General features: G+C 40.7%; 1 protein-coding gene across 1 annotated transcript in view; it reads right to left on the reverse strand.

The window, feature by feature from the left end:
• USP54 (ubiquitin specific peptidase 54) overlaps positions 1 to 17,995 on the reverse strand; it is a 108,349-nt gene that overhangs the window by 41,691 nt on the left and 48,663 nt on the right. Inside the window, 6 exon segments of the mRNA XM_043982360.1 lie at positions 1,484 to 1,633; positions 3,637 to 3,783; positions 3,886 to 3,991; positions 4,415 to 4,497; positions 4,642 to 4,755; positions 5,460 to 5,594. Of these exon segments, the coding sequence (XP_043838295.1) occupies positions 1,484 to 1,633; positions 3,637 to 3,783; positions 3,886 to 3,991; positions 4,415 to 4,497; positions 4,642 to 4,755; positions 5,460 to 5,594 (735 nt within the window).

The raw sequence follows: 17,995 nt of genomic DNA on the forward strand, positions 1-17,995 counted from the left end.
AGGAAGAAGTAAAAGAAAATCAAGACGATTTCCATATTTTTAGCACCCTAATGATTAAGTCACTCACTATTTATTATTTAAATACCCATTATTCCTGTAAATTTATCATGTTGTTTCTAATTATGGTTATAGTTAGCACTCCTTCTAGGCAATATCTCATCACAATGGGTTGAGTTCATACCATACCAGGTATCTAGTTTGCTATGGCTATGGAATCACTGGTCTTCAAAGTATAGTTTCTAACCCTTAGTGAAAGTGATAATGCAGGGGGCAGCTAGGTGGCACAATGGATAGAGCACTGGCCCTGGATTCAGGAGGACCCGAGTTCAGATCCAGCCTCAGACACTTGACACTTACTAGCTGTGTGACCCTGGGCAAGTCACTTAACCCCCATTGCCCCGCAAAACAAAACAAAACAAAACGAAAGAGTGGAGTGAGCTGAGATAAAAGTCCAGTTTCTGTTCTTTCTATAAAGGAAGACACTGAGAAGAGTTTGGTACTTCACCTTCTAGTCCTACAATCAGAGAGGAGAGACGGCTGAAGGAGGTGTTGTCAATCAAGGCTTGAATTAGCAGCATGGTGATAAGATTATATTGGGCAGGTAAGTGGTGTAGTGGACAGAGTACCAGGCTTGAAGTCAGGAAGACTCATTTTCCTGAGTTCAAATCCATCCTCAGACACTTACTAGCTCTGTGACCCTGGCCAAGTTACTTAACCCTGTTTGATTCAGTTACCTCATCTACAAAATGAGCTGGAGAAGGAAATGACAAACCATTCTAATATCTGTCAAAAAAAAAATCCAAATGAGGTCATGAAAAGTCAGACATGACTGAAAAATAACAACAATGAGACTTGAGGTGATGAGCTTAACCTGGAGGCACATCTTATTCATGGAGTTGAAACCAGACAAGGAAGCAGAAGTATTTGTTGAGTACTTACTAGAAAATTCAGCAATGTGTCTGGCAGACAGGGGCAGGAGGAAAGAAGAGGGGAACGATATTAAAGGATAAGACATGATGTCTCTGATTTCAAGGAACTTGCAATCTAGCTGTAGAGATCAGAAAAATATACATGAAAAGCAACAATACAAGTATGTCCCATAGTTGTATGATGCAAAACCTTACAGAGATGGCAAGATGCCCTGAAAAAGAGACAAGATGGAGTATGTGACAGGCAAATCTATCACATCCCTTCAGACTGATAAATAGCTCAGGACCCTGAGGAAAAACAGAGCACCCCACAGACCACTGGCCCCACTTCCAAGCCTGGAAGGCCCTCAAGTCAGAGGACTTTAGGTGCTAAGATGTCTCTGTGCCTCAGTTTCCTCATCTATAAAATATGGAAAACACCACTTACCTCAGGGGGTTGTTGTGAGGCTCAAATGAAATAATGAAAGTAAACTACTTTTCAAACTATAAAGTACTAAACACATATCAGGTGTTATTATGATACTATACCACATAAAGCACTTGGATTTTCCTACCTCTTTCACATGGGCATCATCAAAATACATCCATTTGCGGATCTTTGTTTGGAAAAAGAAAGTAGAATAGTGTTTGCCATAGTAACAAATCATTCCTACTAAATACAGTTCGGACTGCTTGGCTCGGTCATCTGTCACTCTGAAAAATAGCTGCAGAAAAACAAGAGAAAGGGAAAGCCACTATATACACAACATACTCAGAGTATTTCTCATCAGTCTCAATGCTTTCATAAACATTTCTTAATTAATATTCACAAAACTATTAATTTTTCTCTCCTTTGGCCAATAAGATCATTATTTTGATAACAACAATGGGAATATAGGAAATGGAGAGGGTTCTCAATTAGGAACGAGTTTGAAAATGTAAAAAGTAGGGAAAGGGGAAAAGATAAGTGGAAAATACAGTGGGTGAAAATGGGAATAAAGGAAGTAGAAGGGGCATGGCCAAAATGAATTTGAGATGAGAGCCTCCAAAAAAAGGTTTTTCTTCTAGAGTCCATCACTTACTTGTGTGAGAATAGGACACAGGAAACCGGGAAATGAACAACCAGGCAAAACTGTCTATTCCTTTTCTTTCTTTCTTTCTTTTTTTTGTAGAGCAATGAGGATTAAGTGACTTGCCCAGGGTCACAGAGCTAGTAAGTGTCAAGTGTCTGAGGCTGGATTTGAACTCAGGTCCTCCTGAATCCAGGACTGGTGCTTTATCCACTGTGCCACCTAGCTGCCCCCTGTCTATTTCTTTTCAAGTCAATATTTCCCCAGTCTCTAAGTTACTTGTTAGCTGCCTCACAATTATGAGCTTTCAACTGAGAGCATGGCGATGAGAGAGAGTTCCCAAGTAACTCCTGTCTGTTGGTCCATTCAACATTTACTAAGCCCCTCACTGACCAGCACCATGCTAAGCACTCTTGGGGATGTAAAGCTATAAGAAATTTAGCCCTTATGATCTAGACAAAAACAGAAACCTTAAGAAAATGAAGTCAAAAGTAAGATAAACAATAATGACTTTGGAAATCTTGAGAAGGTGAATGATATTGTTAGCTGAGATAATCAGGGATAATTTGACCTATGGGAGAGGACCTAGAATGTAATTCCAGACTTTTATGATCCAAATGGTCTACTAAAGTACAGAGATCCCTTCAATCACATGAAGCCTGGGAATAGCAGCAGCCCCCTACAGCACTAGCCCTACTTCCAGTCTTGCCCCCACTCAACTGGGACCTACTCCTCTGATGCCTCCTCAGGAGCCATGGCTACTGAAGACATGGAAAAGAAAATTCTCCTCCATAAAGGCCTCGGCACTATTAAATGGCAGAACATTAGAAACAGGCTTTATTGCTATAAATAACACTAAAGGAGCCTGCATCTCTGCTCTGCTCTTGTACCCTAAGCACCAAGGAGTCTTGTCATTGGACTCACAGCTGAAACCTCCTATAGGCATTGTCTTCTCCTCGAGTTTAGAATTCTATTCGTATCCCCAGTGTTGTGCACATAGTAAGTTCTTAATAAATGTTTTTCAGCCAGCCATCCAATCTTTATTCTTCTCGTTAACTGGCAGAGAATCTAAGTTGTATCTATGCCTTAGCTGCATTCCACTTGGGTGGCACAGACCTCTTTCTGAAGTTTTTTTCCATATACTTTGTGAATATCAGCAACTGAGACAGCTGATCACTTCCACCTGCTCCCATCCTCATCTTCAACAGGCACTAGTGTCAAGCCCTTCTGTTCCTCCCCGTATTACAACATTACTATGCCAATAAAGTTCCCTGGTCCTCTTTGGTCCTTTTCCAAATTAACTCCCATATCTGGAGTAGCACAGTGCTGGGCATGCAATAGATCCTCAATTTTAAACAATTAAGCAACAAGTATTTATTTATTAACCAGGCTATATCTTATATCTTTCTTATCCTTTAAGGTCCATTTTGATTCACCTCTTCAACAAAGGCTTTCCCAACAATTATTCAAATGAGGTACTGGACTTTTCCTCATTTAACATATAGGCAACTCTCTTGAATATATTAACTGTCATGCACATTATGCTGTAAAAGTTTGTGGGCAAAGGTATTCTCTCTTCTATGTTCAATATCAACTATCAGAGAACAATACCAGGCCCATAGGATTTCAGATCGATGTTCAAGGGAAATGAGACTCACATCACCCAGTTTGAGGCAAGTACCCAGGCTGTGGATGACATCCTCTGCCAGGTCTGAATGGTCTGAGTCCCATACAAGCCCAATGGTGATAATTTGTGGGGCATTCATCAGTACACGACGAATCCGAATCTTCTCTCCGCAGTTACTCTGAAACACGTGGATATTGTCACTGTTGTTGGATTCCAACATCTTTTAATGAATTGTGTCCTGCTACCTGCCCCTGCCTCCCCACTTTTCACCCTTACTCACTGGGCAGTTTCGAAGATCACCCATGGTGCTGGCTTTTTGCAGTAGTTCACCAAACATGCCTGGGGAAGGTTTCTCTCGCCTCTCCAACATACAAATTGCCTGGTTGCTTAAGTATGATAAATAAAAAGGAGATGAGGGCAGAAGTGTCCAAAGTTAAAACAGAATAATCCTCCATAAATGCCTTAACTCGCATGTTCTGCTTTACTTCTCATGGCTATAGCAAATCTCCAGGCACTAGACAAAGGAGATGAAAATTCTCCTTACATCTATGACCGCTTTAAGAGGTTTAAGAAGGTTCAAAGGATTCCTATTCTTTCTACCATTTCACTCAACAGAAATGAAGCCTGGGAAAGAAGAGAGGGGAAGGAAAAAGAAGGGAGACTAAAAGCTATTTTAAATATGTATTGAATAATAGCCATACTTGATAATACCCATAGGTACTTAGCAACTACCTCAGCAAAAATGACTCAAATTATCTAGACCAGCACAAATTAAAGCCCCAAAGTCTCAACAAGCCCCTAGGACTCACCAAAGGGAAGTGGTAGAGATGTAATGTACCATCTGGATAAAAGGCAGTGGGTCAGAGGTGGCACCACAGCTAGTACATACACACTAAGGCAGAAAGAAAACAAACCAGCCACAATCATCAGATGCTCCTAGTGTGCCAGTCCTCCTATATGACACTCCATATTCTGGGTCAAAGAGGATGGGAAAGCTTGGGGCCTAAAAACCAAGAGGCCAGAGACAGCACCTCACCTGTTCAAACAAAGTCATTGCAAACTTCTGGTGAGAGATGCAATGAGCAGCAGTGCAAATGTCCTCTTTGGTTTCATCTGCAATGTGGAAGTGAATCCTCATCAGAAGGTTTTCCTACCAGGGAAGGAACAAAAATGGAAAACTGGCTCAGATAATTAGCTAAGCAGCTCATACAAAGGAATGGTAAAAATGGGACCTTGGGGAGTAGCAAGAATATCTCCTATTCCTACTGATCCTCTCAATGTTTCTTCTGACAATTGAGAAATATATCACTTACAGAATTCTAAGATTATGGAGCTAGAAGACATCTAGGCCTGTCTGGTTATTTCACTATATGGTGAAAAGAAAGGATTTTCTGTCACCATTTGAAACCAATAGGCCTGTCTGGTTTTTATGTGCTTAAAAATTTAATTAAGGTCAAGAAATAATTCTGAAAGTCACCTTATTGCCTATTAATGTAGGCAAGGTGGTGGCCTGAAGTAGATCATACTTCTGCTAGAGGCTCATTCCTAAGCAAAACCCTCACTTCTCTCTGGGGAAACATCCCTTACTCGCCCTAATGGGGATCCTGGCTCCTCTGAATATAGCTATAGCTTTAGAGTATGGCAAGAGTAGACAATGCAGAGCATGAAGAAGTTAATATGCTGGGACCGACACCCATTGTAACACTGGAAGAAATTTGCTCTGAACTATTGGAGACACTCCTTGTTCTGACATTTAGGGTGAGGACACAATAATTCCTAAAGGGAAGGAGCTCAGTTACCATAGTAAAGGCTTCATAGTTCCCCTAAATAAGAAAGGGAAAGGGAAATACTCACAAAACATTCAGCAGCATCATCCATAATACCCAGCTGGAAGCGCTGCTCATCTTGAAAAGTCTTTGCCAAAGCACTGCGAAGTGTGTCAGAAGGAAGGACTTTTTCACTGCTACACTGAAATTGGTTGAAGATTCCCTGTGAGGAAGAAGTTAGAAGGCAGAAAAAGCACCGAGTTCTTATTAAATCTCAACACAAGCGCTATCTACCAAGTGCTTTACAATATCAATAGCTACTAAAGTAAATTTTACAAATCTACTCAATATTACACAGAAAGTTCAGGGGACTAACCTAGCACATAAAAATGTCTGATTCTTCCAAATACAGGTGATGCCATCCAGAACGACTTTAGGAAACTGAGGCTCAGTGTTAAGTGACTTACATGAAAGTCACACACCTAATAAGTGTCTGAGGGGAGGTTTTAACTCAGGTCTTCTTAACTCTGATCCCAGCATTCAATTAGCTACACCATCCTATCTCTATGGGCTTATAGTTGAATATTCAGGGACAAAAACCACACTGTCTCTACCCTCAAAAAGCTTATATTCCATTGGCTAGGGGAGGGTATATAAAATATATCTATAAACAATAAAAAATAATCTCAAGAGGTAAGGAATACTATTAGAATACTAACAACTAAGAGTATCAGGAAAGACTCCAGAAGATACACCTAGTAAGCAGATTTTCACTCAACATAAAGAAAATCTCATCAAGTAATGCTGTCTAGAAATGAAAGGGAAGGAATCAAGCGATAGTGAGCAACTTCTTAAGGAAATGACCACCAGCTGGGGAAGGCTGTAGAGAAGATTCATACTTTAAAGGAGAGAGTGAATTAAATGACTCATAAGGTCCCTTTTAAGCATAAGATTCTATTATTCTATTTTTCCAAGGTCACACATCTAATGAGTGGCCATGACAGGCCTAGAACCTAGGGCTCTTCATTTCTGGTACAATGTCCTTTCTACTATATCTCATTTCAATAACCTCCTTAACAACAACCATGTCTTCCAATACAGCTTCCCATATATACATCACTTTGTAATCAGTCCATAAATGCTTTCAAAAATGGAAAAGTACTATATAGTAGCAAGGACTATAATTCAGTATTATTAAATGGGCTTCAGGGCCCAGAAGAGAAATCCTACAGCAATCATTCCAACTTTCCACAGTTAATACAGATATTATGGGTAGACTTTTCCCCATAGCTTCTCCAAAAACTGTTCAATGTTGTTGGACAGTATCCTCTTTTGCCAGGGCCCCACCCCTGAATCATCCTTATAACCTAACCACCACACAAATAAAGAAGAAGATCTTCCAAAACATAGCTTCTTCTTTCTCTTGGAACAGAACACTTCTAACTCATGATGTCCCTAGTCCATCCCAAGATAAGACCCAAAGTCACTTTCCCTCAGAGGGCAATTTTGTATTTTATTAGTTGTCTACTGAATTACTTAGTCTTTTGATACTTTTGGAACTCTGATGAAGGGGGATGAAAGGTAGAAAGGAATATCAGTGGCTTGAGACTGCCCAATATAAAAAAGCTTGCTTTGGGGAACTCATCATATCATGGCTAAAACTAGGAATCTCTGTTTCATGTGCAAGTGGGGTCACTTCTACTTGGTTATCAATGCAGAAGATATTCCTTCTCCTTGAAGTGGAAAACATATGGTGGGGGGCAACATGAAAGACAACAATAATAAATCCAATTATCTGAAAACTTCTATACCTTTTCCTTATCACCACTGCAACCATAACTAATATCATTTGAAGACACAAGTAATCTATCAAGATCATTTCATCCTATAGTGTTAACATGTAAGAGTGCGCAGAGCCTTGGTGGGTCATTAGGGAGACCTGATATGCCAATGACTTTTATAACAAGCTGAGCAAAAACAATTCAGAAAACACTTCTGCCCTGCCGAATCCCTCCAGAATCTTCCCAGCTCTTCTTCCCTCATCAAGGACAAAAGATGGGCAAGTTTGTGAGTAATTCCCCAGAGAAGAAAAGAGAAAGTCTGGGCCCTACCTGAACTAGCAGTTCTGTAAATGGGCCCTGGCAGATTTGATGCTGATGTTCAGAGATGTCATCATCTCCAGCCCTGAACTACTTTCTTGCCTCTAATTACAGGCAGCTTTCTCCCTACATACTGAGACTCTGAATTGTCTCTGTCTGTCTTCTTTGTTTTCTCAGTTTAATTATTGTTATTGGTCTTCTATTGTCAGGAATTGAGCTGGTGTGCTTGAGATGAAGCTGCCTGAGCCTGCCCAGAATGCAACTGGTGGAGCCACAGATCTGAGAGAAGCTATCACACAAAGCCCTTCTGTTAAGGCAACACACTGACCTCCTGTGAGCCATGCTCCAACTGAGCACTGGGTCTGGAACTAGCCTCCACCCGTTCCCTTTTTCACCCTCCTCCCACCTTTCCCAGAGGGAGAGCTTGTTCGTACCAAAGAAAGCCAAGAACATTTAGTTCAGCAGTAAGAACAGGTGGCGGCTCCAATAAGGAACAAAAACTGGGATTCTTCCAATTGCTGAACTCCAAAGTAGAGAACAAGAAAGGGCAGGAACAGGAGGCATGTCTCCCTGAAGGGTTCTCAGAAGGTAGGAGTCAAGCAGGCAATAGGAAATCCACCTTTGAGGGTCATCTCCATGCCCCAAAACAGAGGGAAGTTGAGGAGGTTTTTCATTCCTGGCACAGTGTAGCTCATTATAAACTACTTTTTGGAGTGTGTGCGATTTTCTTGGACTGAGAGCAAAAGCAACAAGATTTTAATGACTAGAAGCAGGTGCTTCCTCAGCAATCTTTCTTTGACTGGGTAGCAAACAATTCTACCTACATAAGGGCTTAATTACTTGGATTATCAAAAACAACATAAATAAGATAGAGACACTGCAGAGTACCAGTACAAATATCTATTCATTCTGCTACCTACTATAAATATAGCTATTGTTCAAATCTAATTAAATTATAGGGAGGTGGGGAAGAGGAAGAAAACAAGCATTTATTAATCCCTTACTATGTGCCAGGAACTGTGCTAAGCACTTTACAATTATCATCTCTTTTGATTCTCACAACAATGCTGGGAGGTAGGTGCTATTATTATCACCATTTTTCAGATGGGAAAACTGAGGCAATCAGAAGTTAAGTGGCTTGCCTACACAGAAGTCAAGTGACTTGCCCAGAATCATGAGGCTAGTAAGTGTCTCATTCTGCATTTGAATTCAGAACCTCCAGACTCCAGGACCAGTGCTTTATCTACTGCCTTATCTAACTACTTATGCCCTCTAGCCTGAATTTAGGGAAGATGAAAAACAGCTGATCAATTTCTTCCTTATTCTCTAGCAACTGAAATATTTTTTTTTTAACATTTATATGGGGCAGCTAGGTGGCGCAGTGGATAAAGCACCAACCCTGGATTCAGGAAGACCTGAGTTCAAATCCAGCCTCAGAAACTTGACACTTACTAGCTGTGTGACCCTGGGCAAGTCATTTAACCTTCATTGCCCAGGAAAAAAAATAAATAAAAATTGTGAGGGCCAAAATTTGATAAATAAAAATAAATAAATAAATAAAATATTTATAGCTGGAGACATATCTGTATCATCTGAAACCGGAAGAAATCTTGAGTGGTGGGGGGGCCCAGATGGGGGAGAGGTGCAGGCTCGTTGGAGCTAAGAACCACCACAGCACACAAAGTTCTGCTGCCTGGTTAATTAGCAAGTTGGCTTGAGGTTCTTTGGACCAGAACACAGGCCAGGCAAGAGAAAAACCTGCTCTCCCTCAAACCAAATCATCTGGGACCCTCTGAAGCTTGGGACAGTGTACCTTGGAATTTGGGTCCCACTGTAAGAAGGAGTTAAAAGTCAAGAAAAAAACAGCAAGATGAGCAAGCAAAGAAAGTTGAAAAAAGTTTCTTTAGTCACAAGGAAGATCGAGGTGCACCCTCAGAAGATGATAGTAACCTCAGGGCCCCTATATCCAAAGCTTCCAAGAAGAAAAGATGGTCCAACACACACACACACACACACACTCTGTGGGAGGGGGGGTGTGGGTGTCTCTGTCTCTCACTCTCTCCTAGCCAAACCTCATGGGAAAACTATTTCTGGCCAGCAGTTAGCCAAAGTACAACCATAGGACAGTGACTTGATGGTTACATGACTGAAAACCAGATTACACAAGATCAATCAAAGCAATGTGGGATGCTTGGCCAGATTAGGGGGAAGTAGGATGGATCATAGTAGTATTCAAATTATCTTAAGCACTTTTTTTTTTTTTTTTGGCAAGACAATTGGGATTAAGTGACTTGCTCAGGGTCACACAGCTAGTAAGTGTCAAGTGTCTGTGGTCAAATTTGAACTCAGGTCCTCCTGAATCCAAGGCCGGTGCTCTATCCACTGTGCCACCTAGCTGCCCCTTAAGCACTTTCTTATGGAACAAGGACTTGACTGCTTCTGTTTGGTCCTGGAGGGTAAAGCTAAGACCAACAAGCAGAAGTTATAGGGACAGATTTTCAGCTTTACATGCATAAGGAAAAACTTCCTAATGATTAGACTGTTCAAAAATGGAACCGGTTTCAGATGATACAGACATGTCTCCACAACAACAAAGGCCTCTGGCTCAAAGCTGGATATAGTAGACAGATTCATCATTTGGTGCGATAGAAAAACGTCTAGATCTGGAGTTAGAGGACCTGGCTTTGATCCTGCCTCTGCCACTCACTACCTAGCAGAATCCTTGGCAAGTCACCTATTTAACCCCCGTGGGTCTCAGTTTTCCCATATGTAAAATAACAGAACTGGACAGGAGGTTCCTTGCAACTCTAAAATTCTTTAACTTCTCTACACTCTATAAACTCTCTAAGAAGGAAAAGTAGAAACAGAGAGAGGGACAGTCATTAAATGTGGGGCGTCATGGACTGGGGTATTTGACAGGCACATCAGTCAACAGTTTTTGTTTGTCCTTCAAGACAGGTTTCCCTCTGGGCCTATTTCCTTACTAACCGCACAAATGTCATGTCCTTTCAGCTTTGCCAGTCACTCAACTCTTGAGACTTCTCTTCTTCAAACCTAATGGAGCAATTGTTAATTCTTCATCCTCTCCTCTTATTCTGTACTTTCCCAACTTTCCACCATTGAAGCCCCTCTTCTAACCCCTTCCCATCTTCATCTTTGAAAACATGGAGAATAAAACCGATGTCACCCGTATCAGAGACTCAGTCCTCTAGAAAGGAAAAAAAAGCTGTAAATCAACACGCTGATAATGGGGGTACTAGTGAGTTAGATGAGGGAATGACCCCATGTTCAGCATTTAAAACTTTTCACAAACTGGCTCCAGCCTATCTTTCTAGGCTTATCACAATTACTTTCCTTCATAAAGTCTAGTTTCCAACCAAACTTCTTTCCCTGATGTTCCCATATATGACATCCCATTTCCCATATCTGGGTCTTTACAGAGAGAGACTAAGCATGCTTAGAAGGTTTAGAGCCCCTTCTCATCTCTCTCACAATCCATAGTTTCCTCTGAGTGTCCATTCAAGTGCTACCCCCTACAGGAGGCTTTTTCTAACCTCTCCCAGTTGTTATCACCCTCAGAATTACTTTGCATATATTGACATCACTCTATCATATCTATAGATATATCTATGTATATTGTACCCATACACACTTTCCCCCCCAGTAGAATGGGAGCTCCCTGAGGGCAAGGATTGTTTTTGTCTTTGTATTCCCAGTGTCTAGAACAGTACCTGGTATGTAGTAGTTAGTTCATAAACACTCAATGAACTGAATTTATGAAGGCTTAAAGGAGTTCCCTCTTACAAGTGGGAAGAAGCTGGCTTGATTTTGCTCACAATCCAACCACTGTATTTCTATCCAAATACACATACAGGTCTCAAAAATGAGGTTACATAGAGCCTCATACAAATGAGTACTGATAACATCAACAATGAGTGTTGATCTACTGTGATGGACTATATTCTTCTCACCAATGCAATGGCACAGAAGAGTTCCAGGGAACTTGTGATGGAAGAGGATCTCCAAATCCAGGAAAAAAAAAAAAAGAACTGCAGAGTATAGATGCTGAATGAACCATACTATTTCTTTTGTTTTTGATGCTGTTGTTTTTTCTATTTTGAGGTTTTCTATCATTGCTCTGATTTTTTTCCTCTTATAACATGACTAATGCAGAAATAGGATTAATGTTATTATGTATATATATATATATATATATATATATAAAACCTATATCAGATTACCTGCTGTCTAGGGGAGGGGGGAGGGAGGGGAGGGAGGGAGAAAAATTTGAAATTGTAAAGCTTGTATAAACAAAGATTGAGAACTATCTTTACATGTAATGGGAAAAAAATAAAATACTTTATTAATTAAAAAAATGAGTACTGATCATGTCACTTAAAGTAATATCAAGCTGAGGAACACAAAGCAAAGTCAGAGTCGAAGGAAAAAGCTTTCTGTAAAACTAAAAAGGGTCACAAGTCATTCATATAAATCCTAAACACACACATACAAACACTTTACTTAAGTAATGAACTCAGTAGATATATTCAGGCTTTCAACCAAAAGAAGAGTGCACAAACCTTACTGAGGAAAGGAAAGGAAATGTCTAATGCTATCATATCAGCATTATACTAAATTATATGGTTTCCACATTATGTAGTTCTATATTTTATGTATGTATATATATACACATACATACATACACATACATACATGATATAGTTTCAGGATGTTACCAAACTCTCCTCCCACTGCCTCCTATCACTCCACTCTTGCCCACTCCTCACCAAGTAGTGCATTTCCTCATTCCTGGCTGCATATCAGGTACAGAGGGAAGAGCTAAGATACCAACAGTAGTATTTCTGGGGCTTGGAGGTGACAGCCTGGCTTCCATACCTTCTCCCTATAAAATGGAACCTACTTTGCCAGTTTCCATAATCCATCCACTTACTGGACGGACACTTGTTAAGCACTGTGTTGGCTGTGAAAGGAAATACTTGGATGGATCTCTAATTTCACAAATTACACTATTCCTTCCACTAATGTGAACTGCAACTCTTCTATGCCTTTTCATCTTATGCATTTCTTACCCAGCCCTTTCTATTAATCCTCCATTGAGACCTAACGAGCTGGAGACCACGTTGGTGGTTATTTTATTATTTCAGAGTTCCACCACAGTACCTGGCCTATCTGCTTACTATTCTCATTCTCACTACAAGGCCAGTCCACAGCCTTTAAGGCTAACATTTATTGTCCAGTTGTGTCCAACTCTTCCTGATCTCATGGACCATAGCAACCCAACACTGTCCAAGGGGTTTTCTTGGCAAAGATACCCGAGTAGCTTGCAATTTCCTTCTCCAGTAGAGTAAGGCAAATAAGCTAAATAATATGCCCAGGGTCACACAGCTAGTTAAATGTCTGAGGCTAAATATGAACTCAGGTCTTCCTGACTCCAGGCCCAGTGCTCTATCCACTGAGCCACTTAGCTACCCCATACACATTCTCAATGACATTTTGAACATAAAGTCTCAAGTACAGACCTACTTAAGCCCACCAAAGGCATCAGAGTCAAGGATTATTCTGAGACTTAAATAAGAAAATGTTATGTAAAATATTTGCAAATGTTAAAGCACTATATAAATATTAGTTACGATCAAATAGCATGATTATTATTACCATCATGCATCATTCCAATGTCCTTTGAATTCCTTGTAATTTTACATGATTATGATATTTTAGGATTCACTACCATAATGGCATCAAGAGATGGTGCTAAAGAGATGGTTTTTTAGAACAGCTACCAGTTTGGGATCAGTGAAAACACTACAGTTGAGAACAACTAAGGCATAAAGAAGCATAGGCTATACCTAAAGTGGAAAGCAGTGATAGAGTGCCAGATCTGGACTCAGGAAGACCTGACTTCAAATCTAGCCTCAGACACTTACAAGCTGTGTGATCCTGAGTAAGTCACTTAACCTCTGCCTGTCTCAGGTTCCTTATCTAGGGATAATAATGGCATTTACCTCCCAAGGCCTTTGAGAGGATGAGATAATAATACTTGTAAAGCACTCTAATGACCCTTAAAGTGCTAGCCATTATTGTCATTGTTACTCTAGCAAGGTCTAAGGAAGTATTAGTAAAAGGTGAGGTTTAGGTTTCAGCCTACTACGGTTTGGTACCAACAAAGTGACAGTATCTAGCTAAACAAGGTATCTAGATTGGCCATATCTGGCAGGCCAGGGGTTGCAGGGCTGTAAAATGGGTGTAACACCAGTGGCCTTTTCCACTTGACAAAGTAGGGAGGAAAGCACTCTCTCTGTCACCCTCAGACTGCTGTACCAACTAGAGTTCCTCTTATTCACCATTAATGTACCTGGCATAATGTACTTTGGCAGCCATCAAGGTTTCGTGCAGGCTGTCTGGTCCCATGTCTTTCATGCATGCTGCCGGCACAACAATGTACAGAGTGAGATGTCTTTTGAATTGTGTTGTACACAACAGGCCCCGGTACCATAAGTAATTGCTGAATTGAACTGAAATCAGGAAAAACTTGAGGGTTAACACCCATTTGAATGGAAGGAAGCATGGCAGGTAGAGGAGCGGATGGTATTTTTAATGCAGAACTCTTCGCTGGGCAGGAAGTGTAGCTGCAAAGGTATTATTCTAATATTCTTTTGATTCTCTATGAACAAGGTTTAGGCAGTAGACCAAACGATAACAAAACTATGAAGGGGAATACTTAAGTAGAGCCATGATCTCTATGAATGTTTGCTTTCTCATTTGGTTTGATTTTTGTTCATATCCTTCCATAAATTCTCCATAAAGAACCTACCTAGTATGTCAGAAGTCTTCCTTTAGGTCTTTAAATATTAATATTTCATAGACATCATTGCAACACTAAGGCAGTCTCTTCCTTCAAGAAACACTCTATATATAGTAAAGTGAGCAGAACCAGGAGAATGTTGTGCGCAGTGACAGCAATACTGCTTGATGAAGAACTGTGAATGACTTAAGTATTCTTGGCAATACAACAGTCCAAGATAATCCCAAAAGACTAATGATGAAGCATACTATCCACCTCCAGAGAAAGAACTGATATTGACAGAATATAGACTGAAGCATGCTATTTTTCACTTTCTTTCTTTTATTCAAATTTTCCTATACAGAATGCCTGATATGGTGATGTTTTACATAACAACATATGTATAACCTATATCTGATTGCTTACTGCACCTAGTAAACATCAGAGATGGAACTCCCACCCAAAATCTCTTGATTGCAAGTCTAGCATTCTTTTTTACTACACCATGCTGTTTCCTCAGGGAGAGGGAAGGGAAGGAGTGGTAGAATTTGGAACTCAAAACTTTAAATAAAAATGCTTATTATAAAAAAAATAAAAAAGAAATACTCCATAGGTATAAACTATAGGAAAGAATTACATCTTGTATATAAAGTCTCAAGGCCTAAAGACAGTGGCTTTCCCCTCTATGTTGAACTCCCAAGAAAACAAAAAAATATCAAAATTTCAATCTATTAAATGTAGCAGTAGCAAGGCTTGGAGGAAGAGGAGTGGAGGTGATGTGTAAGGATAGATGGAAAAAAAAGTGGTCAATGAAGCATTTAAAAATACTCAAAAGAGAGCAGAAGAAAGTTCAGAAAGGGCTACAGAGGAGCAGGATGATTGGCGTATAAGATTCTGGATTCAGGAGGACCTGAGTTCAAATCCAGTCTCGGACCCTTGACATTTACTAGCTGTGTGACCCTGGGCAAGTCACTTAGTCCTTACTGCACCGCCCCCCCCCCTGCCCCGCAAAACAAAACAAAACAAAACAAAACCCAATCCAGGGAGCTCAGGGCTGGTCTTATCCCCCTTTTACACTCTCCTGCTATAATGGTTTGTTTGCAGAATCACACACAGGACACACCATCTCCCACCTTCGCTGCCCCCAGTCTGGGAATGCTCTCCCCTCTCATCTTGGCCTGAGGTTCCCTGGCCTCCTTCAAGGCTGAAGTCAAATCTCACCACCTGTCAGAGGCCATTCCTGATCCTCCTCTTTGAGAATGCCTTCCATTTACTCTGTATGTGCCTTGTACACAGTGATTTGAATGCTGTTTCTCCCATTAGAATGAAAGCTCCTTGAAGGAAGCAACTGGGTTTCTGCTTTTTTGTGCACTTTCAGTGCTTAGTATGTATGATACGGACTTAAAAGATATTTGATGGCTGAATGACTAGAGGAGCAGACTCAAGGTCTGCCCGCCTGCCATGAGTATTTCTTCAAACATATATTCAGACTGTAATGATACCCAATGATAAAAACACTGAAAAAGGAGGGACTGATGATGCAGCTAAACTACAGAGCTCTGGTTCAGCTCCTCTTTGAATACTATGTGCAATTCTGGACTCCAGCAGGGAGGAAAGAAATGCTGGAGGACATGGGTTCTAATCATGGGCCTACTACTAATTACATGTGTGACATTGGGCAAATTACTTAACCTGTCTGGGCCTCCATTTCTTCACAGTAAAATCGGTTGGGGGGCTGGGAAAGAAGTTAAACTAACTGCCTTATAAAGGTTCCTCCCAACTCTAAATGTATGAACCTATGAATGAATTCACACAAGGGAGACTATTAAAATCACTAAAAGATTTTTGTTGGGGGCAGCTAGGTGGCACAGTAGATAAAGCACTGGCCCTGGATTCAGGAGGACCTGAGTTCAAATCCGACCTCAGACACTTGACACTTACTGGCTGTGTGACCCTGGGCAAGTCACTTAACCCTCACTGCCCTGCCCCCCCAAAAAATATATATATATATTTTTATTGTGGTTCAGTTGTTTCAATCATGTCCAACTCTTCATGGGATTTCCTTAGCAAAGATACTGAAGTGGTTTGTCATTTCCTTCTCCAGCTCATTTTACAAATGAGGAACTGAGGCAAACACAGTTAAGTGACTTGCCCTGGGTCACACACTTAGTAAGTGTCTGAGGCTGGATTTGAACTCAGTTCTTCCTGAGTCCAGGCCTGGCATTCTAACTACTAAGCACCCTAGCTGTATATAAAACCTCCCCATTTCTACTCCTTTCTTAGAATTTGTCCTCTGGATAAACAGAAGAAATTTCACTTCATGACAGTCTTTTAAACATGAAGATTTTACCAGGTCTTCTCCTAAGTTTTCTTCCCTGTGTTAAAACATACATAGTTCCTTGAACTAACTCACATAACCATTTTCTAGTCTTTAACACACTGGTCCATCGTCCCCTGAATGTCCTTTAGTTTGTCAGCATTCTTCTTCAGAAGTAATGCCCAGAACAGCACACAATACTCCCGGCATAGCTCAAAGTAAAAACAACATAACTTCCATTTCCGCTGGACTGGTAAGAAATCACGGGAGTGCTCAGGGCAGTCATATTCAAAATGGTCTCTAATAACCTGAAATGTTCTCCTTCCTCATCTTTGCTTCTTGCCACCTGTGGCTTCCTGGAGAACTCAACTCAAATGCTCCCTTCTGCAGGACGTCTTTCCAGGTCCAAACATCAACCTGAACCTTCCTTTTTAAGGTTACCTTCCTTCTCCTCTGCTTGCAGCTAGGCAGAACAGCGAACAGAACACTACCCGGAGGCATGAAGACCTGAGTTTGAATGCTGCTTCAGACTTACTAGCTTTGTGACTCTGGGCAAATCACAACCTTTTCCAGCCCCAGTTTCCCCATAACTAAAATAGAAATCATAATACCTCATAGCGTTGTTGTGAGCATCAAGCAAGATACTTCATGTAAAGGGCTTTACAAAACTTCAAGCACTACACATGTCCTTATTATTTTGATTTTTATCTTGTATATACCTGTTTCCACTTTATATCATATCTTGTATGTATCCAGACACATTTCAACTGTGTGACCCTGAGCAAGAAATATAATCTTTCTATGGGGCATATTCTTCTCTAGAATGGTGATAAGAATAATACCTACCTCAAAGGGTTACTGTACCTGTCAAAGTAGAGAACATGGGAAAATGCTTTGCAAACCTCAACGTGCTATATAAATAATGACTATTATCATCGTGTGTGTGTGTGTGTGTGTGTGTGTGTGTGTGTGTGTGTGTGTATCTTCTAAGGACCTATTTATATGCCTCCATTAGTATGAAGGCAGAGACTGTTCTTCCTTCTACTCACAGTCTTTAACATGGGGCCTTTCAAACAGTAATACTGTTGTTGTTCAGTTGTTTCAGTCCCGCTAACTCTTCATGACCCGATTTGAGATTTTCCTGGCAAAGACACTTGAGGTAGTTTGCCATTTCTTTCTCCTGCTCATTTTACAGATGAAAAAACTGCGGCAAACAGGGTTAAGCAACTTGTCCATGGTCATTCAGCTGGTAAGTGTCTGAGGTTGGATTTCAGCTCAGGAAGAGGTTCCAGGTTCCTGGCTCCAGGCCCATCACTTTGTCCAGTAAGACACCTAGCTGCCCCTCGGTAAAGAATTAGAAAATAACTGATGACTCATTAAATGAGTTTATATTTTTAAATATGAGC

Source organism: Dromiciops gliroides, chromosome 2 (assembly GCF_019393635.1).
Source record: "Dromiciops gliroides isolate mDroGli1 chromosome 2, mDroGli1.pri, whole genome shotgun sequence".
NCBI lineage: Eukaryota > Metazoa > Chordata > Mammalia > Microbiotheria > Microbiotheriidae > Dromiciops > Dromiciops gliroides.